General features: G+C 41.1%; 3 protein-coding genes across 6 annotated transcripts in view; 1 reads left to right on the top strand and 2 right to left on the bottom strand.

Annotated features, from left to right (window-relative positions):
• Positions 1–4,642, bottom strand: part of TECPR2 (tectonin beta-propeller repeat containing 2) — a 42,039-nt gene extending 37,397 nt beyond the window's left edge. The window contains exon 1 of one of the 2 annotated variants that reach the window (XM_088166269.1): positions 4,526–4,642. The gene's annotated coding sequence lies outside the window, so the exon portion shown is untranslated. The remainder of the gene's footprint in view (positions 1–4,525) is intronic. The other variant, XM_088166268.1, reaches the window with a different exon arrangement.
• CINP (cyclin dependent kinase 2 interacting protein) lies at positions 4,564–23,364 on the top strand. Of its 3 annotated transcripts, none has more exons than XR_015804251.1 (6): positions 4,564–4,692; positions 5,935–6,103; positions 7,293–7,419; positions 8,949–9,078; positions 10,533–10,810; positions 22,269–23,364. XR_015804251.1 is itself a non-coding variant. In XM_014871948.2 (5 exons), exons 1-5 carry the CDS (start codon positions 4,686–4,688, stop codon positions 10,733–10,735), a joined length of 636 nt encoding a protein of 211 aa, XP_014727434.1. In that variant the 5' UTR covers positions 4,564–4,685; the 3' UTR covers positions 10,736–10,867. The 3 variants fall into 3 exon arrangements, 1 of the variants encoding a protein (XP_014727434.1); XR_015804252.1 differs by lacking the exon at positions 22,269–23,364 and adding an exon at positions 11,276–11,464; XM_014871948.2 differs by lacking the exon at positions 22,269–23,364 and having other exon boundaries at positions 10,533–10,867.
• On the bottom strand, positions 13,477–24,081 carry ZNF839 (zinc finger protein 839). The gene is made up of 8 exons (XM_014871943.2): positions 23,539–24,081; positions 21,762–22,667; positions 19,771–20,022; positions 18,964–19,056; positions 18,466–18,618; positions 17,267–17,407; positions 16,481–16,619; positions 13,477–14,842 (listed from the first exon to the last, which is right to left on the bottom strand). Exons 1-8 carry the CDS (start codon positions 24,079–24,081, stop codon positions 13,863–13,865), a joined length of 3,207 nt encoding a protein of 1,068 aa, XP_014727429.2. The 3' UTR covers positions 13,477–13,862.
• Between the last annotated feature and the right edge of the window lie 829 nt (positions 24,082–24,910).

Here is a 24,910-nt window from a genome sequence, read left to right as displayed (position 1 = left end):
TAACCACTTTTTCTTGCATCTGTGAGCTTGTCAAAGTTGAGTTGAAATGCAGTGTTTCTTTTCATCTGCCTAGTGAAAAAGCCCGGACTCTGACACTGAACAATCCATGTGATGTATTTCCTCATGTTTCTGCAGCCTCTACCCTCAATCCAACCAGTGCCCAGGAGCATGGGATATTCACTGTGCCAGTGCTGTGAGAGCAAAGCAACAGGCTGGCATTTGTGCTCCACTCCTTAATGCCCCACAGCCCAAGAGAAAACACAGTTGAGAAACAGTTCAGCTAGAGCTACATGGGCTATACATTCAAATAACAAACAAAAAACTAATATAATGTGGGAAGAAAGGGGAGAGTAAAACTAAAGAACTCCTATTTTGACAGACACGGGAAAATATCCATGTAGCAACTGAATTTAGAAAGATAAGAAGCAAACAGGAAAAAAGTACCATATGCCCAGGTTTCCTTTTATGGATAAGGAAATAATTTTATGCATTTGAGCAATACTGTAAATATACTTGGGGACAATATCTAAGAATAACAGAAACAAAGAGTCTGTTTGCCTTCTGCAAGAAAAACAATGTAGTCAGAGCTCCTCACAATAATAACATACTTTCACCTTCAGAAAAAGCTGATCATGAAGAACGTAAAAATATTCAAAAAATTTAATTAAAAGCAGTAATTTTTCTCATCACTACAGCCTTGACAAGAACATTTTGCAGCAGTATCTGCTGCTTCTCCTCATGGGTGACTTTGAAACATGGAAAAGAAAAGAAGCTTTCACTTATCGAATTTTATTTTGCCATGAGCAAGTCCAATTAACAGAATGGTATAGAGTCCTGCAGTTTTCCAAGTCTAGAATTTTTGATATCTGTTGACAGGAAAGTTTTTTACAGTTGTTTAAGATCTTTTTTTCTTTTTTTTTAGCTTCAGCAGAGTTAGAATTTCCTTAGAGAAATAAAAAACAGAAATCTGCCGATTGAAGTTAGAAATGCTTCTAACCGGTCACAATTATTCTGTGAAGTACTCCTACTGCAATTTGTGATATGTCCTATTGTGCCTAGTTTTTAATTCTCTAAGGATGGAAAATGTTTTTTGTTTGGCAGCTTCATACATTGATTGCAGTGTGTATCAACTAAATTACAAAAAAAAAAAAAAAAAGCTGTTCTAGTTTAGTATCTCTGTAACTGGGAAAAGCTAAAAGCTCTGGTGCCTCAGTTTTCCAACTATTTCAGTCATTGTGCAAGAGCAATCAGCACACACACTGGGCCCTGCAACACTTGCTGTCAATATAAAATTCCACTAAGTTCAAAGGGACTGTTTCCATGACATTGCCCGTGGATGTCATAGACAAAACCACAGGAATAAGGACTGGTTACTGGGCTTGTATCTTATCTGCTACAAAAACTGCCAATAACTACACTAGCACCAGTTGTTAGATGTTCCTAACTGTGGCAAATTTTACTGCTTGCTGGAGTTTAGAAATAATTTCCACTCTCCTCCAATGTTTACAACCTGTCATTATGTATTTCATGAAATATCATAAAGACCACTGATAAATGTGTCCAAACTATTTCTGAATGAAGAGTTCCTTTTCCAAGATGTTTACTAAGTTAACTTAGATAACCTTGGTGCATCATGACACTTCCACAATATTTACACAAACCATCCATTTCCTATCCTATATTTTGTCTCCTACCCTTTCCTTCAGCATTTACTACTTTCTATCTATAGTCAACTTAATATAAAAAGAATTCATTGCTAAAGTCTCATTTGCTGTTCTAAATGTGCTGGTTTGCCACTTTAGTAATTTTACTAGTCAATCTAGTCTTTGCCCTGATTTTGAGGAATATTTACTAATCTTCCTCAGTTTAATCTCAATGTCTACCACTACCCAGCTACTGCCTCATGAATTTCATATATTTTGGTTTTAAGTCCCCTTTGCGACTCTTGCAATTTACATTTGTCAGCATCCAAAGCTGCTCTTGTAGCTGGAACCATCTCACACTCCTCAGTTACTAGAGGACCTTCCAAGCCCTCAGAATTCATCCTCTTTCTCAGTTTCCACCACTTATTCTTCCAGCTCAACTATACCATTAAAAATAGAATAACTGACTACCAGCTAAGGAAAGATGCAAATTTGTATTATCCACAAAAAGACTTTTCCTCCTTCGTCTACAATAACCCTATCTGCTACCTGATGCATATTTTGGAAGTTCACGTTTAATTTTAAAAAAGAGAAAAATGGAAAATTTGATAAGGTTTTTTTCTTCCCACTCACAAAAAAACACGGGAGGAAATATTTCTTGTCACATACTAAGTTACATTTTAAAACTGCTGTTAGGTAAGGGTTTTAACTCGTTGTAAAATTTATATACAATCTCTGATGGCAAAGTAGTAAAAAAAAATTAAGATTTTATTCTCTATAACCCGTTCACCCTGTACAGTCAAAAAAAAGGAAAAATGTATATGAACTATAATTTTTTGACAGCGTACACAAATAAGTTTCATCTTGAGTGGTTTACAGACTAACAAAATATTTCTACTACTTGTGTAAAAACATATAAGTGAAAACTCAAAACCATACTTTTATTAAAAATACTACTAATTAAGTAATTTTATCTACACTAACCAAATGTATAAGGGACTAGAAGATCTCCCATATGGCCTGTGTATTCAAAACATCTGCACATGAGCCTGAAGTCTTTAATACCCCTCTAATGACAGTTGTGTATCACATGTAGTCTGTAACAGCTTTAGGATTAATTATTATCTGTTTTTCCTACCTCATTAATCAAAGACAAACAGTGGATATAATCTATTTTCTCAGACAGATTTTGGAACTGGATGCATGTGTTCAGTCTGTGTCAGCCACAGTTATTCTGAAGTACATAACAGTTGCATAGGGCAAATCAGCTTGCGCTAAGCAGCTGTCCTGCAGCAGAGATAACGTGGAGAAAAATACCACATCAAAAACAATCACCAGAGTCCTTCCTTCTCAACTCTCAGACTTCACAGGTTCTTGAATACTGCATTCAAGGCCATGCTTTGAAAAGCAGCTTTTTAGATTTTTTTCTGGGCTTAGAAACAGAAGTAAGGCTCAATGCTGCCTAACAGAGGCAACTAAAATGAGAGATAATCCTGTGGCTCAGCAGGCAGGCAATGCCTAAAGGTTCATTGCCAGGATATGCCACAGATAGACTGCAGGAAACTAAAGCTGTCACTGCATTTCTCTGAGCCCAAGGGTCCTGTTTGTACTAGAGGGACAACAGCTCCATTTTTTTTTAAATCATTGACATTAAAACTTACATTTAAGTTCTTCAGAGTACAGACAAACTCCCACATGACCACAGCTAAACACAATAGTCTCTGTTCTCAGCTAGATCCTGACAACTAAAAAGGAAAACAGTTTTCTTTTCTAATACTTCTCACACATTCAGCCCCAGAGCAGGCTACCCCACTGTCACATCTCCAGAGCCCTTCACAGCAGAATGCTGCCAAGCTGAGCAGAGAACACAAACACACACCCATCAAAGGACCTCTGCTTTTGTTTCATGTGTCCTACACACAGGCAAATGACTAGCTGGCACACAGATCATGGTTACCTAATTAACACACACTTGGCTTTACACAATTCATGAAATGTTGCATTTTTTGCTCAAATGATGTTTGTTTTTTCTCTGTGACTTAATGAAAGTAAGTAACAAAACAAAACAAAAAATCTAGATGAAACAGGTGGAAAGGGTAGCAAAGGGGAGCCTATGGTCACTGCATTTCCTTATAGGCATGGGAAAACTCAGCTGTATTCATGCTGATGGTCTTGTGACACCTTACGAAACCTTTAAAGAATACTAGAATGGTTTGGGTTGGAAGGGGCCCTAAAGATCATCCAGTTCCAACCCTGCTGCCATGGGCAGGGCCACCTTCCACCAGACCAGCTTGCTCTGAGCCCCATCCAAGCTCGCCGTGAACACTTCCAAGGATGGAGTATCCACAGCTTCTCTGGGCAACCTGTGTCAAGTGTCACAGTGAAGATTTGATCCCTAATATCTAACATAAACCTGCCCTTCTTTCACTTTGAAGCCATTCCCCCTTGTTTTAATCTCCCTTCCTCAAATGCATTTCTTAAGCGTATTCTGTTGAAGCATACTCAAATGTTTCAAACTGCTCCTTCCCAACAGGTGCCTTCCCGGCCCTGCGCGGCTGCAGCCAGGGAAGGGCACAGCCAGAGGCTCCCGGCCGGACACGCACGGGGCTGCCTCGCCTTCCCGCCGGCTTTACTTCGGCTTACACCGGATTTACCACCCAGACTCAGAGTCTCGGCAAGGGAGGGCGACGCGGCCCCTCCAGCAGCGGTAACAGCGGCCGAGCCCCGCCAGAGCCCGCCCCGAGCCCCCTCATCGAGCGCTGCCCGAGCCCCGGGAGCCGGCCGGGAGCGCCGCCCGCGGCAGGCCCCGCCCGGCGAGAGGAGCGGGACCGGGCCGGCCCTGGGGGATCCCCCCGGCTCCGCGGGGACGCGGCTGCACTCACCGCTCCGGGGCGCGGGCGGCGGCTCAGGGAGGGCGGCAGGGAGCGGCGTCACCGAGCCCCGAGGCGGCGGAGCGGCGGCGGCCCCGGTGCCTGCGCCGCTCGGGGGCCGGGCTGGGCGGGGCCGGACGTGAGCGAACTTCCGCGGGGCGGTGGGGTCGCCATGGCGGGTGAGTGAGGGGGGAGCCGGAGGGTGCGAATGGGGGAGCAGCCAGAGGCGGGGTCCCGGCGCTTTCTCAGCAAACTAATGAGGTTTAACGTGCCCGTGGTGCTCTGCCACCCCGCTGGGCTGATGCTGTCACTCCCTGGTGTCCACCGTGAGCACCTCGCTCGTGCCGCGGGTGGAGCGGGCCCCCCACATGTGCTTTACCGCATCTCTGTATAAATACCTAAAGGGTGGGTGTCAAGAGATTTGAGCCAGGCTCTTCTCGGCGGTGCCAACCAGCCGGACAAGAGGCAGCGGGCAGAAAGTGATGCACAGAAGTTCCACCTGAGCGTGAGGAAGAACCTGGTTACTATGCAGTGACCGAGCCCTGAAACCGATGAGCCAGAGGGGTTGTGGATCTTCTTCACTGGAGATACCCGAGAGCCGCCTGTGCGCAGCCCTGTGCCCTGTCCCGTGCCCTGTGCTCTGGGGTGGCCCTGCTTGAGCAGGAAGGTTGGACCAGCCACCCACTGTGGCCTCTCCCAGCCTGACCCGTTCTATGATTGTGTGTGGACTTTACATACTATGATGTGATGAACTCTTTTCAGGCATCTCTGTGGATAAAAGTTGAAGCCAGCAAACATTCAGGCAGGGTATTTAGTTTGGCTTTGAGCCCTGCTTTGGCTGCCAGGGCAGGGCCTGAGGTGCAGAGATGGGGCTGCTTTGTGTGATCAGAGGACGTGCAGTGGGTTCTTACAGCTGTCTGCCCTCCAAGGAGACACCAAGGAACGAGGGCTTTGTGCTCAGCAGTAAAGCACCCACCACCTTCAGCAGGACCCAGCCTTTCCCCAAACTCTTGCAGCTCACATGTTGCTGTGAGTTAATTCTGACATTGATGGCATGAGCACTGCATGCGTGCACAGTAACTGCTGCTGTGATTTTTCTCTGCCATACTGTGCATTAGCATCTGACTGTCATTTGATGTCACACAGCTGCTGAATCTGCCAGCACTGCAAAGCCACTGCTGTCCATGCTGCAACTTCACACCTCAGAATGTGCTTACATTTGTTTAATAACATGGTTTTCTTGCAAATAGCAGTAGATGAAGTATTAGATTTCATGACCAAAGACAGTTAATGTAAATTCCATTTTACTTTAATCAATATTTACCAGTAAAGCAAGGAAATCCTTCACACAAGTAGCTGCTGGAGACTGATTTTTTTCTGTATGCTTTAAATGGCTTCAAAATCTTTATTTTCTCATACAGCAAAAAGTCCTCCCGATAGTACTCCAAGAAGGCCTGTTTTATCTGTCAGTGCAAGAAAAATTAAAGATAATGCAGCAGACTGGCATAATTTAATGATGAAATGGGAGAGACTGAATGATAATGGATTTACTACAGCAAACAAAATAGTCAACATGAGGATCAGTGAGCAGTAAGTATGCTACTATACACGAATAAAGATAGCATAAAGATTGCTTTTATTGAGAGATTAATCTTTCTTCACTAGAAAGTTCTTTTGGGAGATGGGAAAAGAACATGTCACAGTGGATAAGCTAGCTCTTAGATCAAACTCAGCAATTGCATTTTTTGGTTACATAAACTATTTACATTCAAGCAATGTCTCATATAGTAATGATAGTTGCAAGAAATGGGAAATGTTTATTTTACATAGTCAAACATAACATTTGAAATACTTATATAATGTACCAAGTTAAAATCTAATTCTATAAATCTCAGCCCATGTGAGTTCCCTTATTTTCTTGCATATTTTACAGTGAGGTGTAAAAAACTCAAGAGTTCAGAAGATTTTAAGAAAGAATCAGTGATTTGTACAAAGTTTTAATAGTGATGATTTAAAACCAACAAAGAACCAGCAAAAATACCACACCACAACCACCATTAAAAAAAAAAACAAAACCACACAGAAAAACTCCTGCTTTGGTAGGGCTTTTATTTTCATGCTGTAATGAAAAACCTTCACTAACAGGGCTTTGAACAGCTTCTCCAGAATCCTGACAGCTGAAGAGGGTTTGTCTGACAGGGTTCTGACAGGTACAAGCTGAGGAAAATTTTGCTGTAATAGTGCCAGATGTTGCTTTTTCTCTTCAGCAGCTCTCTCTCTCTGGTCTTAGTTTACAGCTGGTATGGGAAAGTCTGCCAGACAGGGCAGGTGTCTGTACATTGGCTGCTCTGGGGTCACAGATTAATGTCTTGGATTAAATTTGCACAAAGGGGAGTTTGTGGTGAGGCACCAGATTGTCCTGCAGAGCAGCTGAAGCCTGGACATACCTTGTCGATGATGAGAGAACAACCTCCAGCACAGGGCCAAGGTAAAGAGGTAAAAAGTGTTATCTTAACACCTGCAAATGTTTTTTCAAGCACATATTCTAAAGTAGAGTAGTTCTGTTTTTCTCTGAAGATTATGGTATTAGCCCCATTGGCTCACATGGCCAGCTATGTTTTGTGCTATTTTTATGCTTTGTGCTATTTTTATGTAGGAATTCTCATGAACAGCCTGCGAGTGAGAGATGTTGTAGGGTCAGACCACACGGATTTTCAATCTGCACTGCTTGAGTAAACCTATATGTAGTTGTTTATGTTGTCTCATGTTTCTGTTTTAGATTTCAAGACAACAAACTGGAGATAACATGTGATAACAATGCCACAGAACCTGAAAAGCCAACCCCAAAATACAATGAAGAGCTGGACAATTTCTGTGCAGAATTACTTGAGACCTTAAAGCATATGGTAATACTAATTTTTCAGATTTAGTCAATATGAATCAATTCCAAGTGTGCTCAAGTAACAAGGAAGTGTCCTGAAGTATTTATTGTAGACAGAAAAAATGGATTTTCATTCATAGTTCTTTGGCTTCAAACCGAAATGACTATAAATCCAGAGTGCACCATTTGTTTGATTGTTTGGTAAATTTGAAAGTTGGTATTACATCTTCTGTCAGCTTACAGTTCTACTTCCCCCTTTATAAACTGATCTGGAAACAAATTGTACAAAGAATGCATTCCAAAGCTGCACCTGTGTTCTGTTTCTCATCCTGGATATTCCCTCTGTTTAGAACAAAAGAAACAGCAAAGCATAAAGCAGTGCTTTACCTGCCATCATATCCTTGCAGCTGTCTTTGATCAGACATAATGCAGTCATATTTTTAGCCTGCCTACCTGTATTTGCTGTGCAGATCTCCTTCTTTGGAGAGTGGAGTAAGATAATTATTATGTAATCCACCTTTTTTTCTGGGTACCTTGCTAGGAACTCATGTCACCTGTCAGTTTGACAGGAAGCAAATGGTTTTTTTTCTGCCAGATACTGTAATTTAAAATTCTTATAAAAAATAACTTTTACAGCCTTTTGCCAAAGTGGAGGCCCATTAAAAACATGGTAGATCTATTTTTTTACATAGACAGGATACAGTTCTCCAGTATTTAGAAAAAGCAGGAAACTGGCTAGAGTTCCCTCAGATTTTGTTCTGTGGGGAAACTGTGTGGGGATTTTCTTCTTTTTCCTGATATACTTCTGTATTCAGACTACAAATGCATTGATGAAAGTTTTTACTCTACCTGAGTAAGAAGAGTCCAAGCAGCCAGTGTTAGATTGGATACTAAACATAGGTACTATGACCTAATTTATTTTTCATCCTTGGGAGTTTAGAGGTTCATAGAAGTATCTGTGGTTTAGCTGCTTGATGTAAAGATACTGCCTGCAAGCTTCATTTTAGTGTACATTTTCATACCCAAATGCACAAAGTGAGATGAACATGAAGGAAGTGGATGGAATGACCTATTTTTTGAAGCAAACTGTTAGACCAGCCTAGGTATATTGTCAGTAGTAGCTTGAGCTGCTTTTCTCACCTGCTGCTGATCTTTTGCAATTAAAGACATCTTGATATGGTTACGTAAGAAAGTATCTTGTGCTATAGGGCTTGTGCTATACTGGTGTGATGTTTTTCACCAGTGCTAAATTGTAGGAAAAACTAGGGAGATGAAAAAATGAGAGGGCTTTAGTATATTTCTACATGTGGCATGTGGGAAACAAAAGAATGTCTAAAACAGAGTCATATCTGCAGTGTTCAAAATTTCAGGGTATCTCATATTGAGTCTTTATATAGATTCCAGTTTTGATTCCTGTCTGGAATTAAAAAATGTGAGTTAGAAATGTTAATATTAAATAGCCTTCATAAATAGTGTATTTTAAAAAATGCTTAAGATTATAGTAGCCTAATGTTCCTGAAATGTTCATTAACATTTCATGTTCATCATTTTCAGACAAAAATACAAATGAAAATGGAAAAGCTTACTTCAACTACCAAAGCAATCTGTGACTTGGAAACATTCCACCACGGAGCTGGGAATTGCACAGCACCCTTCTTTCATACGTGGCCCACACCATACTTCTGTAAGTAAAATATTGATTATCTTAGCTAATTACATTTTGTCATCAGTGTCATCTAATTTATGACTGAAAAATAAGCTCTCTTATCTGGATGTCTTGCCTAAGAGGGAGAGAATGCTGTCTCCTTTACAATTGACTAATCAATAAACACATGAATGCATCACTTGGTTTAGGGTTACTGCTGGTGACTGCCAAGCATTGTCTGACATACAACAATTACAGCATAGAACTAAATTTGTCAGCAGCTTACAGTGTCCAAGCTGCAACAGCCACATCCTCTGCAGACAGAGATGTATTTGCAACTTGCTGGTGTTAAGCTGCAGGCTTAACTACTTGACTTGTTACTTGACACTGAAATTAAATCCTTGAATGCAAAGAGCAAGCTATACCTCAGTTAATTCTCAAGCAGCCAAAGAAAAATACCTCTGATCTCAGTGTCAATCAAGACAAGTAAAGAAATGTTAACACTCTACTGTTAAAATTAATTCTTTTCGTGTTGACTTGATGGCAAAAGGTACTGCCTCCCAATTGGTATTACCCCAGTTTTAAAACTGTCTGAATTCATGAGAAGCCTGATTGCATGCAAACCAACTGCCTTCTTTGTGAAGTGAAAATCATACTTCTGTGAAGCTCTGCTTCTTACTTCACTACCACAGTTTAGCAGGAATTTTATGTATTACTTTCTGCCAGCTTAAAAGAATAAGAATGACAAAGACAACTGCTGTCAAAACACTCATTGTGACTAAATCATTTAATAATGCTGTCTACTCCATTAAAGACTAAATCCTTCTGAAGGCAGTGATAGTTCAGGCTAAGTTAGCTGCACAAGATCAGTCTCTCTTTAAAAATACTTTGTGTGGTTATTTTTTAGGAATCCAAACAGTGAAAGATTATAGATGCATTTTGACCCCCTTACCAGTTTTACTAACATAACTAGTAACAGTTTTTACAATAAACACTTCAGTTTTGGTCTGTTGGGGTTTTTTTACTGTTGTTTTTCACTATTGATATTACTCATTGGTGATCATGCATTGCTGAAGTGCATCACAGCATGAGGGCATCCTTAAGATTAGCTGAAATCAAGAGCGACTCTAAAATGTGAAGCTTGTATTGCAGGATAGGATTACCAAATTTATGTTATTTGAGGAACAGCTGTAATTGATAATTTTACAGTGGGTCCTGAGAACCAATACCGCTGCTTATTCTATAATTAAATGTGGACTCATGTCAAAATCAGCAGTGTGTAAAATAAAAGCTGAAGAAATTGTTCAGCATTTTATATTCTAATGTAAAAGCATCATTAATGCTGTTAAAAAAAAAAAAAGATGGCTAAATTTGGGGAATAGCTTATGTAAGGTAGGGTTTTTTAATGATTCACATATTACAAGTATAATTTAGCTTTTAGAGAATTGCTGAAATGTCCTGGTCACTGTGCTTGGTTTTTCAATTCATTTCAGATGAGGTTTCTCTGAAGCTGTCTGAAATGTACAAGAAGGAACTACAACTCAAGCAAACAATTGTACAAGACATTGCTCATTCTGCTGACCAGGATTTGATGATGGTGTATTTATCATCATGGTTGTACCAGCCTTACATTGAGAACAGCAGCATGCTGCTGCTCGAAGCCATGCTGCTGGAAACAGGACACAGGCAGTGCTAGAATTCCAGAAGTTACGTGGCTGGCTTCTGGTGATGCTTATATGAAACTGAATTGGCATATTGCAAGGCTTACTAAGTAAGTTGATTTTTTGTAAAACTTATTAAAAATGTTTTTCTCTATTCATATTCCCTACTTTGTCTCAGCTGATACTCCTTTTTCTGCATGGGACAATCTGGTTTTGGTTGCTATAGGTAGGAAGCTAAATCCTCTATAGTCAGAAAGAGATAAGCACTGTTTGGTGGTCTGGGAGATTCAATGCTTATAGAAGCTACAGCAAAAAATGTTACTTCCTCCCAAGTCTGGACAGCCTAAAATATCTACACGGTCCCTTTCGCCATAGAAATTCAGCAGTTCTTGATCTTTCATGTTTTGGGTTTTTTTTGTATGAATTAACAGGGCAAATGTTTTTGTACCTGCTTTATAAGTGGAGGAAAAGAAAGCACAAAAAGTAGAATCCAAAAGGATCCACATAGTTTGGTATGTGATTTTGAAATGCTGTTGCAGACAATAGTGTAAATTCCAACTTGGTTTTGATTCTAGTGTTGTTGGGTACGTCACCCTCGAAGAGTGATCCAAGCCTGAACCAGCACCTGGGGAAGGTTTAGTACAACTCAGCATTCTACAATCATTATATAATAAGGTCTTGTCCCTTTCAATAAATTTTAACTTTTTTTTTTTTTAAGAGATGTTTCATGAAAGCATCTGTTGAATAAAACAAAACCTGTAATAGAGCTCAGTGAGCTTTTTTCCTTGGGTTACTGTTACTGATATCAGGTGGTTTTGGTTTGAAGGTGTGTCCCTACCTCTGTACCGATGGAAAAGCAGGGTGACTTACCTAATTAGCCCCAAGCTGAAATCTCGTAAGCTTAGTAAGGGAAATACATCAGTTTCCTGCAATAACAGGACAAGACACACATTAATTAGAAAGTTTTCTTGAAATGTTGCTCTCTTGAACAATGAGGTTGTTTCTGGCAGCTAATCATAGTTCTATTCCTAGCCCACAGTTCCAGCATCTAAAAAGAAATTCTGCTGTAGCTCAAGGAGAGTAAAGTTAGGAACAGCTTTGTTGGGTTTTGTTATTTTTTCAGTGGAAGTGTTCCACTTACTTTAACAGCCACCTTAATTCATCTGAGTTGGGCCAGACCTGTGTCACTATGGAAACATGTCAGTACTTCAAAAATATTTTCCAAGGAGAAAAGATAGGTTCACATATATAAGTGTTCTTATGAGAGTAGGTGTATTGTATTTCCCAGCATGTGCAAATTGATAGGGAAGGCAAAATTGAAGCAAGTTTTCATTTTCTGCACAGGTGGAAATTGTGGTTTGTTCTCATTTTGTAAGAGGAAAAAAGCTCTTCAGGAAGGAGTCTTCATAGACCTTCCTGCTTACTGACTGTTGTTGGGCATTGGAAGATTACTGCAAAATCATTGCAGAGATGTTTTGTCATTCTAGCTCTAAGCAGTTGATTGTTGTATTTGTAGCCCTCAAATATAATTATTAGACAGTCAGTACAAAAGAGTATCATGAAGAAGTGCTCATTCCAATCAAAGACTTTGAAAGACCTGCAGAACTTTGTTTTGTACGCTACCTTCACTTACAAGGTAGGTCTGTATCCTCTGGCAATTACCACCTCCTTAAAATGAGAGGAAAACCCCCCAAAACAAATAGTAACTCATTCATAACTCAATGCACAGTATCTTTCACAACTACTCATAAAAGGCAACATTTTGGATAATCAAATTCATCTACTTATGCAACCAAGAAAAAAAAAAGAAACCACCAAACAAAAAAGCCTAACCCAATTATGTTTAAAGGGATATAGTAGAGCAGTTTATTAAATCTATAAATTGTCATCTGTTTAGATTCTATTTTAGTGTTTTTCTTCAGTAACAATATAATGAAAAAAAGATCTGTTCATACTCAAGAACAACTCTCCTGTCCTTGGCAGATTTGTCCAATTGTCCCAGTAGTTGCATCTATTCAGCAAGGAGGTGACACACACATTTTAAGGATATGTTTTCAATAATGGCTGCTCATTTAATGCTGTTCTTTTTCACCTGCTAAACTTCTTGAAAGAAAAGATGGGGCCTTGGACAAGATGCTGGTAGGAGGTCTCCACAAAAATATAATCTGATCCGAGGATTATACTGAAAGTATGACAAAAATTCAAGTCATTTGCCAAGTTTTCTCCCTGCCTAGAGCAAAAGTCCCTTTGTATTATGATTAAACAGTACAAGGTAGTGTGGAATTACTGGAAAGGTCAAAGGGTAGAACTGCTAAAGGATGCATCATCTGAAAGGAAAAAAAAAAAGTATAATACCAGTCTAGCAAAAATAGGCCATGACGGACTAAAGCAAAAAAACAATTTGGTACCTTGTTAAGGAAAATTAGATCACTCCTTATGCACTTTCCCATTTATGCCTACATAACTGCAATTTTTAAAGGTGTGGCTGAACATTAGACAGTTGCATAAGATGCAACTTAAATATATTTCCAACCATTCACTACAGATCAAATCTTGTTTGAGGCTATCTTTGTCTCCTAACTCAGTGAATGCTTATTTCAGTAAGGATCAGCTAGGCTGTCACATTGTTCCAGAATGCAGAAGTGTGGATATACTTAAACCTGCCCATTTTTCCAGGCAGATTTATGTGCATCGAGTCTAGATGCTAATGAATATTCAAGATAGCTTTAAAAAAGCACAATAATAGTGTTTAGTTATCTCAGTGGCATAGAAAATGTGCATTTTTAATATAGCTTTTATTTTACCCATATACAGCTTGCCAGTACACAGCACATCACTGCTGAACAGCAGTACAACTTACTGCATTTTTAGATGGCTAAAGAGAAAAGGAATTATGTAACAAAGGGGAACAGTGCAAGTTTTAGGGTTGACAAGATTTCCACTTTCCACCCATCCCCAACATATAAAGCAAATAGAACAATGTTAATTCTAGAATTTTTGGTTGCAATGCTGCTTGATTATATAAACATAAGTTATAAAAAGTACAGGGCATAGAAACAGTTTACAAATAAGTTAAATTTCAATTATCTCAGTATTCACATTAGAAAAATATACATTTTATAATCAGTCTTTTCCAGAAGAAAGCTTATAGAGTTTTCTAATTTATGGCTCCAATTCACTTTGCGAGAGCAAAATATCTTCACTTTGGCCACCTGCTTCCATTGCCAGTAGTGCTTCCACTGTTTCCAAAGGAATCCCTTCGGGTGTGCGAATGTGCATTGTAGTACCATTGGAATCAGTCACAATAACGATGCCTTCTGCCTGAGACAAAACAGCAGTGTCTGGATGAGACAAGATAAGCCCATCTGAAGTCTGAATAAAAATCTGTTCGTGTCCCTGAGACAAAAAATCATGGCTCTCATCAGAAATTTCAAAAGCTACAGTTTCATCTACAGTAACTGTATTTGCCAGCTCCTGTGCTTCCTCTGTCCCACAAGAATATTCACTCTGGTTTTTGAAAGCATTTTCCTGGTTCCCAGGAGCGGACAGGGAGGCTCCCTGGTTCTGGTGCGACTCGGCCTGAGCACTGTGGGGGTAGTTTATTGGCACATTTGTTGAAAAAGCTTTTTCAAGTTCCTGCATTTCATCAGTCATATTAGCATTATGGAGTTGCTCAGAGCATTCTTTAATTGCTAAATTAGGGTTTTCTTCTTGCAGTTCATGATATTTTGGACCGTGACCATTCTCTTCACTCGTTGGTATGCCGGTGCTCTGCCTGGCCAGTGCCTGCTCTGACACGGAGCTGTGGAGTTCAGGAGCTGTCGGTCCCCCCACTGCACTCCCACTTACAAAGTGTGTCTGAACCAGCCCAACTGAGCTGGTTCTGACAGGCAGAACAACTTCAGTGTGCAGCACAGAAGCTTCACCTGCCACGTTTGGTCCCTGTATGCTCACAGGCTGGGGATACTCTATCCTCATTTCCACAGTTGAGGAGGAGGTACCTGAATTTTCACCATCGATTCTAACTACTGAATCAGCAAGTGAATTATGTTCCTCTGCTGTCTGTAATGTACTTCCAGTTGTACAGCAAGTGATATGCCTATCTTCTGAAAGCAGGATTTCTCCATTTAATGGATTAAAACCTGAAAAGGGGAAAGAAGTATTATTTTGCTGCGCAATCTAATATTGCATGCCAAAAAAATTATTTTTCATCAATAATTTTGGAGGAAAAGTTAGACTACTTCCCTGCTTTGCTTCCCCCCAAATTAGCAAACCTAAAGCACCTTACAGGAGTTTCACAGAACTTCCCAATGAGAAAGTCACTATAAATATATCACTATATATAAAAAAAATTTAAGGAATTTTTGAATAATGATATTTTATCAAGTATTTCTATATTAAGAGACCTTACATTAAGAGGCAGCATTTTTCTCTTCATCCTGGATACAACCTGGGCTGAAAGGCAAACTCAATTTTCTTCCATCTGTCATGCAGTCAGTAACATTACCAGGCACAAACTTGTCAGCTGCTCATCCTCATCACTTTTAGTAAGTTGATGGAAGCATTTAAACTTCTGTTTAAATTTCTATTCTTAATCAAGCTCATCCTGGACTCAGACATGTCATCAGGTTACTACATATTCATTAGCTGTGCTAAGAGCCCTAGTAGCACTTTTGTCCTGTGCCAGAAAAGGTAAAAACCATAAGAAATGCAGTGTTCTATCAGTTACTTGACCTGGACCTGACCAGGATCCCAAACCCTGAAAGTAGTTGAACAATAACTACTCAGCTTCAGTAGTATGAGCTGTCAGTCTTTATCACTAAAGGTCAAAAGGAACAAGTAAGTTGGTTTCGTTTTGGACTTTTTTTGTTAGGAAAGATACCACTGCACAAAAAAAGGAGACCTAACACTGCAGAGAGGACTATTTTTAACATTTTGGTCTGTAGACTAGCAAACACCCTAGTAGCAGGTGCAAGCAAAGCATAATTTTGAAATCTCATAGCCCAGAAGGAAATCATAGTGCAGCAAGAAGTAAGCATGGTCATGCAGAGAGCCTTTCAGAGAAGCAAAATCTAATGGAGGGAAACAAAAATAACCATTGACTGAAAGACATGCAAAGGGCAAAAGCAAAGCCACTTACAGCAACACCAAAACAAGGTATTTACAAAGTGGATGGTACTGACAGATGTATCTTACTAGATATTTCCTTTCCTTTCACTGTTACCCAGCTAATCTGAAGGGGAGCAGGATGAAACAAAGATGGAATAAAAAGAAAGGCAACCACCTGAAGACTGTGGTGCAAAATGGTGCCTCAATTCCAATACAAGATGTATTCCAGTGATGGATACAGGACAGCCTACATCAGCTTTCCCTTTTCCCCAAGTTCCACAAAGCTCTGGTAATTCTGCTATTGTAGCTGGCTGAGGCCAAGAGGAAGGATGTGCATTCTGCTTCTTCCTCTTGCTCTCCCACAGCTGACACAATGGTCATGCACTCAGAGGGACAGGACAGACAGGAAGCACACAGCAGAGGACAGTACTATGCTTGCAAGTAGTATCAATAACTGATTATCATGCATCCAGAATTGAGCTACTGCTGTCTGCATCATCTGTAACTTTTCCCTCCTCATGAGGCCTTCCCAGCTAAACAGCTGCTTTTCAAGGACCTGGGAAGCAAGTTAAGAAATGAAATTGTAAGACAAAAACCACAGTAGCTTGAAGAAAAAGATTTGTTCAGCTCCTCCATAAACAGAACAGAACTGGAAAATCTGAAGAAGTTACCATCTTTTTCAAGCAGTGTACACAGATTCCCACTCTTTTCTCTCACTTCGTCTTGATTGGCATAAGCACCGTTCACATTCTCTGTTATGTCTCCTAACTTGGTCCTTTTGGCTGGTGGCAACAATTCTTCCCCTGAGCTCTGTCAAAACAAGAGATGATTAACTGCTGCCCCTGTAACACTTGACAATATTGGAAAAGATAACTGGGAACATCATGGCAGTGAACTGATGATCCTTGAAAACAGTATTTACACTAAAGGTCTTCCTAAGAGGCAAAGATTTAAATACAGCATTCACACTTGACCAAAACTCTAAGGGGACAAAATACAGCTCTCTGCTACAGCTGTAAACAGACTGAAGCTCATCAACTGACTTGTCAGAAAGAAAGAAACTCTTTTCATGCCCCTCTATCCGCCACCAATCAGCACAGCAATCACTTCTCCAATGTCTGAACCTGCTGTAGGTTAGGTCATTTCCTCTAACACAGGTTGGAATCTGTGGAGCCCCCACTTACCAGCACCTCAGTGAAGTTCGTTTGTCCCTGTATCAAAGACCTGTGATACTCTGTCCTGAATACTACCAAGTGTCCATATTCAGTGTGCTAGTTCATATGCCCTGCTATGATACCACAGCAGAGAGTACTTTCAGTATTTCTGAACACCACAAAAGCCTTACTTTAGCATGACTCAGATAATACCAGCATGATTTTGTAAGGAATAATTATGCATTTTTTAAAGTTTTAATTTTTCTTAGTTTCATTGTTAATTTTCACAAAGGTGTTCCATACCTCAGCTAACCGTTTTTGTCCCAGTATGTCCACAGGCACTTGCTCACTAACCAGTTTAATTATACATTGTGAATAAGAGCCTGCACCTTGCATCCTCTGTTCTCCACTGAGTATTTCTGTGATTCCTAGAGATTCAGCAACCTTCAAAAACAGATATACGGAAAAAAGTGAAAGTTAGCCTCTCAGATCTGAATAGATAAATGCTGAAATACAGATTAGTTTTCTTAAAACTGAGCTAGAACTGCATCATGTCTAGCCTGACAATCACGTCAGCTCAATGCAAGAATTTAGACTCCCATGTTTTCTACTAGCCTTCACACTGACACTTGACCTTCATCTGAAGGTGACTGTTAAGGCAAACTTGAAAGCATTATGGTTATATATAGAATCCAGGGACAGTTACTCAGAGCAGTGTTTAGTAAAGATTATTGAGGCTCTCCATCATATAAAAAACATTCAAGTCTTCCTGTTTAGAGTATCTCTGCATATTTAAGGATTTTCCCCCTCCTCACGTTCCATTCCTGTGCTTCATCCTTACGTAGGTGTGCTACTATCCAGCTTCTCGAGGCTAGGTTGTTTTGGGGTTTGGTTTGGTCTTGTTCTTCTTTTTTAAAGAGCATCATTCTATATTAAGAATGCACATGAACACAGAAGAGGAGCAAGAAAGAGGTTCCATCTGTCTTTCCATAAACAATGAATCTGGAGTCACTGAAATAATAGTTTGCAATTTTCTTAATGTAGTCACTACCTTTCATGTTTGTGTGACTGTGAACTGCATAGATGCATTCCGATTGCCCTCATTTGGCAATGAAATTATTTATCTCTTTAAATCAAGGTCAATAATTTTAAATAAAAATATTCCTCTCTCTTCCTGATAAAACATCAGGATGTACTTTTATTAGTGGTTAATGCTAAATAAACCTTGCAGTAACATGCAGCTTCATACTACCCTAGATATGCAAGGCAAGTATCAGCATTGCTAGAATTGTTTTTTATCTTCCTAGTTGTATCCACTGACATAAACTAGAATTGCAGTTTTATTATGGATTTCCTTTTCTTCTTGGTAAGTTGTTGGACTTTTCACAAATAATTACCTTGCACGAGAAAGCTTATCAGAGAAAATTAAAAATGCAAGGCTTTTAAAATAAAGCAAACAAAGAAACAAACCAATCATAGTTCCAAACAGAGTGTTTTATTACCTTAGCATCTTTTATTTCAACAGGCTGTTGGTAATTCACAGAATCAGAATTACTGAGGTGATCATAAGCCATTTTCTTTACCATGTTATGCAAATCTTCAAATTCCCTATACACATCAGGAAAGTAAGCTTTGGCTGGATGTCCTTTTTCCACCTAGGAATAAGAGGGGAATAAAAAAGGGCTTGTTTCTCCCTCCCTATACTTTAAAAAAAGATTAAATTAAGATCTGTCAATTTTGTTCTGTTCAACATTTTAAAATAGAAACATTCAATTCAAAAGGCTATGGAATATTCAAAATGCCACTGAACCAGGCAGCAAAAAGCAAGGCTTTGAGTTGAGACCTGCCAGAGTTTTGCCCATGTAAGACTGAAGTGATGGAACATCACATGCTGCACAGTATTAATTTAGTAAATACAATTAGTTCTCTAAAGGAATCTTTTTATGTATACTAATGGACGTATCCCTAAAATAATTTAATATTCTTACGTAAAAACTCACCTTCATCAACAGAAATTCATACACTGTAACAAGCTTGGTAAGACGTGGGAGAGCCAGCTCCATTAAGTCTTCATTATCACATTGTTGTATTAGCTGTCAAAAGCCAGAATGAGATTATTAGGAAAATGCATCCCACACATTATGCACCCCGTTTTCAGAACATAAAATATCACTACTTTTTTTTGAAAGATATGCTGTATGTTTAGGCAGCTTTAAGAATTAGATGCAAACTAACTCCAAAATGGACTAAGTTACAAAACCTCGGAATAGTTACTACTCATATACAGACAAAACTCAGTTCCACAAATGTTGACAATTCACAGAAAGAACAGCAACATCAGTAATTTAGTAGCCATACAGGATCTATAACACACAGACAACAAAGAACAAGTTGTGTTACTTGGATTTTAATCCCCATTCTATCCTCCCCCAAGACCTTCTTTCTGGGCTTGTTTTCGGTTTTTTATTATTATTTTTTTTACTGTGTTGGAGGAGATATGTAGTGGTAGCTAGTAACTTTCCTTCTCTAGAAAAAGTGTAGCAAGAATATATCTACATGTCAAAAGTCCCCCTCCAAACTGAGTTCCCATTTTCCCTTTTTCCAGTGTTCTGTTGGAAGTACTTTTTTTCTTAAAAGATAACAATGTTTTCTTCTTAGAAGCCACCTAAGGCTTCTAAGTCTTATGGAAAAAAAAAAGAAAAAAAATTTTAATATGATTCATTGAAAATAAGTGATTTTAAAAAACAGGGGAGGGAAATAGGGCAGGGGAAAAATACTTGAGAAGTAATTGCAGAAGAGAACCATACCTCTTTTAACCTAGCTTTTCTTCTGAATACATTGTGTTCTGCTGACACATTACTAAGTGACTTTGAAGGGGACTGACCAGGTCTGCTAATCCTTCCAGAACACCTGGATCTTCCACCCATCCTGGGTCGACCACGTCTCTTTGGTCGTCTGGGTCTTCCAGGTCCTTTTGGTGCTACAGGTCCCCGGTGTCTTGAACTGGTTTCATTTGGTTGTTCTGCCAGCAAGTGTCTGCTTTCCTCAGACTCTGAAGCCTTAATTAAAAGGAAAAGTATTTATTCACCATTTTAAACAGGTTTGAGGAAGACAATTTTAGAATTAAGTTTGCAAACAATAAATAGCATACTGAAAAAATGCAAAGCTGGATACAAGCATAACTTGCAAAGAAAGTTGTGGAATAAGTCCAACATATTAGTAAGACTACTTCTGCATCACATATATGCCATTATTTGCAAAGTTAACATTTTTGAACCACAAGATGTCATACAAAATAAAAATATTAAGTAAACATAATGAAAGGTGTTTTAAGTGGGTTAAATACATTTAATATTTTTGAAGTAAAATATATCCTCTTTAGATAAAGAGGTTGTAGAAATGAAACTTAATTAGCAGTAAAACATACTCAAAGAATAATTTGGGTTTCATTGTAACTATGTCAGAGCATGAAGACTTTATAAGAAAAAAAAAATTCTGGCACCATGAACAGTGACAAGGCCATATCAAAATGTACTGCCCAGTTATCACATTTCAAAATCCTGTCTTCCCTAGGAACACAGACAGGAAGCAGCTTCTGTTGTAAGATCACACAGAAAGTCAAAGTACCTTTTATATGTTTAAATTATAATCATAATTTCAGTTTAAAAAATTTTAACTGTTCAAAGCAGTGATTTCTTACTTAAACATCTTCCCTTCCAAGCTAGAATTTCTAAGAATGTTGCAGCATCTCTCAAGAAATGAGTTTATAATAGTACTGAGGTACATCAGGCTTCTTTGCATAATCTGTACATTTGCATTCCAACATTCAGTAACTCCCTACTATACTACTGATTAGGAAAGCTCTATTAAATGGCAAATTTATGTCAGTTCTATCCAGGGATTAAATTACTAAATTAGTTCTAAATTTGACACAGGACTAGGGGTTGACTGTAGGGATCTTGATTGGCTTCCTGTCTGTTTCAAACAGCTACAGTAATTCAGGCAGCAGACTTCAGTATTCTGTCATTCTCTTTTTTAAGAGGTGATAACTGAGTGTAGAGGATGAGGGAAGATTTGTTTGCTGCACTGGCACCTTAAGCTGTAAATTTTCCCTTTCCTAAGAAAACTTCACAATTTCAAAGACAAGTAATAAATGTGACACCCCTAAATGAGTACTTTTTCCAGCCGGCAGCTGCATCAGCTCTTGCTGCAAAATGGTAAGAGTCATTTCAATATTAAAAGAAAATTTTCTTTGAAATGACCAGCTTAGAACATCACAGGAAAAAATTTGCAGCTGAGGCAGCTTCCACCTCAGAGACTCAAATTTTACCAGTGTTTGGTGTGCAGGGTTTCAAAGCCTTGCTTTGAAAACCTGCTCTAGGAAAAGTTGCAGTTCACTGTTGTGTTCCAAATAAGAGATTTTTCTATGATGACATTATTTCAGCAACAGAAAATGAGAGCAGATGATGTGTTGCTGTCATGCTAAAGGCTGTAAATGAACAACAGCATTCTTATCCAAATGCAGAGAAGAATTTCATTTATGCAGACAAGGTGAAAACTGTATGTCAGAAACCCAGTAAGAAATGAACATTCAGTGAACATTTACTTGTATGTGTCTGTGCAAGAGTACTATTGCTGCAGCACTGCAAGAGGCAATTTGATTTTTAAAGGACTTAGACTACATTAGGTAAATTTCCCGTTGATCAGTGGATATTTCTGAGCAGTACAAGACTGTGCAGCTACAGAACTGCCATTCTACTTTCCACAGAACTGACAGTTTTTCTAAGTAACACTTTACCTGTTCTCCAGCCTTTGAATCAACAGTTTCTTCCAGACTGGTAGCTAGTGCTTTTTCATGATTTAAAGTGACAGCAGTTGAATCCAAATGTGCTGGGCTTATAATTTCCTCTTCCACAAAGATACTTCCATTAGGCTTATTTAGAGGTATTTTCTGAGGTGAAGACTCCAGCTGCCCATGGTCTGGGTTAAGTTTATAATGTCTTGCTAATCCTCCTCTTCCTATGTAAGATTTTTCACAAGTTTGACATTTAAACGTTTTGGGTTTCAGATTATAATTTGAAGAACTGAATAATGCATCCTTTCCCTTCACCTTTCCTTCTTCATCATCTTCTATACTCAGCTCAGAGTAGTCATCAGAATCAGACTGATGGCCATCAGCCAAATCCTCCATTTTAATGAATTTATAATCTTTAGCTTTGTATTTGGGGGGACGTGAAATCCGTCCAGAACGAGTTTTCACCTTCAAGGATTTCTTTAACTTGTCATCCTTTTGCTTTTTTTCAAGGCATGGTGTACTTGCTGAACTGGCTGCAGTCATGGTAGGATTTGGAGACCTTGAAGCCAATGCTGTGGCACAAGCAGCCCTCTGCCCATTCACCATCTTAGATGGGGGAATCTTGTCCACAGACACTGATCCATGAGATGGTAAAGGCCTCTGCATCAGCAACTGAACTGGAGACTCAGAAGAACTATGCACAAATAGCTGCTGCTGCTCAGTTCCTGAAACGGGCTGTATCCTAATTATCTGGGGATTAATAATGCCAAGTCCTGGTATGCTAGAATTCCTACCAACTGGCTGACTCAGCGTTATAGTTTTGGACTGGATTGGTGCCAATGATGTCATTGGCCCTTCAGTTTCCTTCATCTGTCCTGGCTGAACTTGGACACAAATGGCTTCCAGCTGCTTTTGTGGAAAAAGGAAGAGTTGCAATTACACAAACACAGTATTAATAAATAAATACAATACTTATCGAGATAATACAGATGTGCCCTTAAAGCAAAGTGTGAAGAAACCACTGCACATCATTAGCTTTCCATTTTAATGCATCAAAGCACGGATTCCCTTCCTTCAAGCTACGGGTTTTCCTGCACATCATTTGCTGCTGTGACTGCTGTTGAATTAAGCATGTAAAGGTTGCTCTGAGGCCATGCCAGAGCTTTGTTTCCTGAGAGCAGACCTGTCTGAATAGCAGAGTCAATGCCATCACCAAGGCACATTCATAACCTTCAGCAAACCCCACACACGGAAAAACTACAGTCTGCTACATGACACAGGCCAAATACCCAGTTCCAGGACATACTATAATGTGTTCAGTTCACAAAAACTTTGGGGTGATGATTCACAGAATCAGATGTTACTGTTCATCCCCCTCACATTTTCTCTGCCTCAGTTCAAATCAATCACTTCACAACCTGCACCCAAACGTGGGCTGAAAGCCCAGGTACTGTCATCTGCAAGAGGCATGCAGTAACTTCCTATGTATCACCACTTAACCACTACAGCTCTTCTAAACTGTTCTTGGCTGCAAGTGTTGTCAGACCGAAATAGTGACCACAGCAGCTATTAGCTACATTCAAACACGGATTTTTTCTAAACCGCATTGAAAGCTGTGCCTTAGAGCTATAGGACAGGTGGCCACCTCCCGAGGGCAGGTGTGACTGAGGAGAACAGCAAAAAAAAAAAAATTACTGAAAAGGATTAAACCCGCCGGAGCCGCGGCTTTCATCCCTAACGGAGCACCGCAACCTCCCTCCCACCCAGCCCCCGGGGTTACCTTCTGTGGGAGGAGGCGGGCGGCCGCCGCGGCCCTGCCCTGCTGCAGGGCGACCTGCTGGGCCACGCTCTGCAGCTGCCGGGCGGCGTTCTGCATGATGCCGCCCGCGGGGCAGGGCTGCGGCAGGGGCGCGGCGGTGGCCGCCGGCTTCAGCTGCTCCTGGGCCTTACTCACTTGCTCGATGACCCGCCGCAGCTCCGCGGCGGCCAGCGGCGCGGCGGCGGGACGGGGCAGCGGGGGCGGCCCCGAGCCATCCAGCAGCCGCTGCTGCTCGCCGGCGCTCAGCCCCGCGCCCTCTGCCGCGCTCCCGTCCGCCCGCAGGTACAGCACGGTGCCGCTCGCCGCCCCCGCGCCGGCTTCCAGGGCGGCCAAGCTCTGCACCAGCTCCTCCGTCACCGCCAGCAGCTCCGCGCCGCTGCCGCCGCTCTCCTCTCGCCCCGCCACCGCCGGGCCGGGGGCAGCCCCGCGGGTCCCGGGGGGCTCGTCCTCAGTGGGTGGAGGGGGCGGCAGCGCCCCGGCGCCCCCCGCCCCGGGAGCCGCCATCTTGGCAGGCGCGGGCGGGCGGGCGCCGCATCGGCGGCTGCCCCCGGCGGTGTCGGCAGCGCGGGCGATGCGCGGGGCACCGGCAGCGCCCGCCGCGCCCCCCGGGGCGGGGCCGCCCGGAGCCGACGGCGGCTCGCGCGGGCAAAAACCGGCGGAGGTGCGCCCGGAGCTCCTGGCCCCGGGTGGGGTTGGAGGTGGGACCCGCGGGCGGAGTTACCGTGAGTTGGGTTTCCCCTCCGCTGTTCAGATTGAATCTATACCGCGTGTCAGTACGAGCGGGACATGGAGCTCTCAGAGCGGGTACAGTGGAGGGCAATGGGGGATAGTTGCGGGACTGGAGCGTCTGTCTTACGAAGAAAGGACGAGGGAGTCGCACCTTTCCAGCCTCTTGAAAAGACAATTCGGAGGGGACCGCATGTCTGTGTATAAATATCTAAAGGGGCTTGTGCCAAGAGAATGGATCCATGCTCTTCGCAGAGCTGCCAACCTCTTGGAAACGAGACAACTGGCAGAAACTGATGCACAGAAAGTTCCACCTGAACATGCGGAAGAACTTAACTGTGCAGGTTACCGAGCACTGAAACAGGTTGCTCAGAGAGATTGTGGAGTCTCCCTCAACTGGAGATATCGCAGACCAGTCCGGACGCAATCCTGAGCCATGTGCTCTAGGACAAGTCTGCTTTAGCAGAGAGGTTGGACGAGTTGCGGTCTCCTCCAACGCGACCCATTCTGTGAATGTGCGCTCCGCCACTCGCTCTTACCGGGCGGGATTTCGGGCGCCTGTCACGCGGGAAGGACAACCCCTCCAGGGCAGAAAAGAGCCTGAAGG

The sequence above is a fragment of the Sturnus vulgaris genome, chromosome 6 (assembly GCF_052056855.1).
Source record: "Sturnus vulgaris isolate bStuVul1 chromosome 6, bStuVul1.hap1, whole genome shotgun sequence".
Taxonomy (NCBI): Eukaryota; Metazoa; Chordata; class Aves; order Passeriformes; family Sturnidae; genus Sturnus; species Sturnus vulgaris.
Note: the sequence above shows the minus strand (reverse complement) of the source record. Positions and strands in the feature narration are given on the sequence as shown.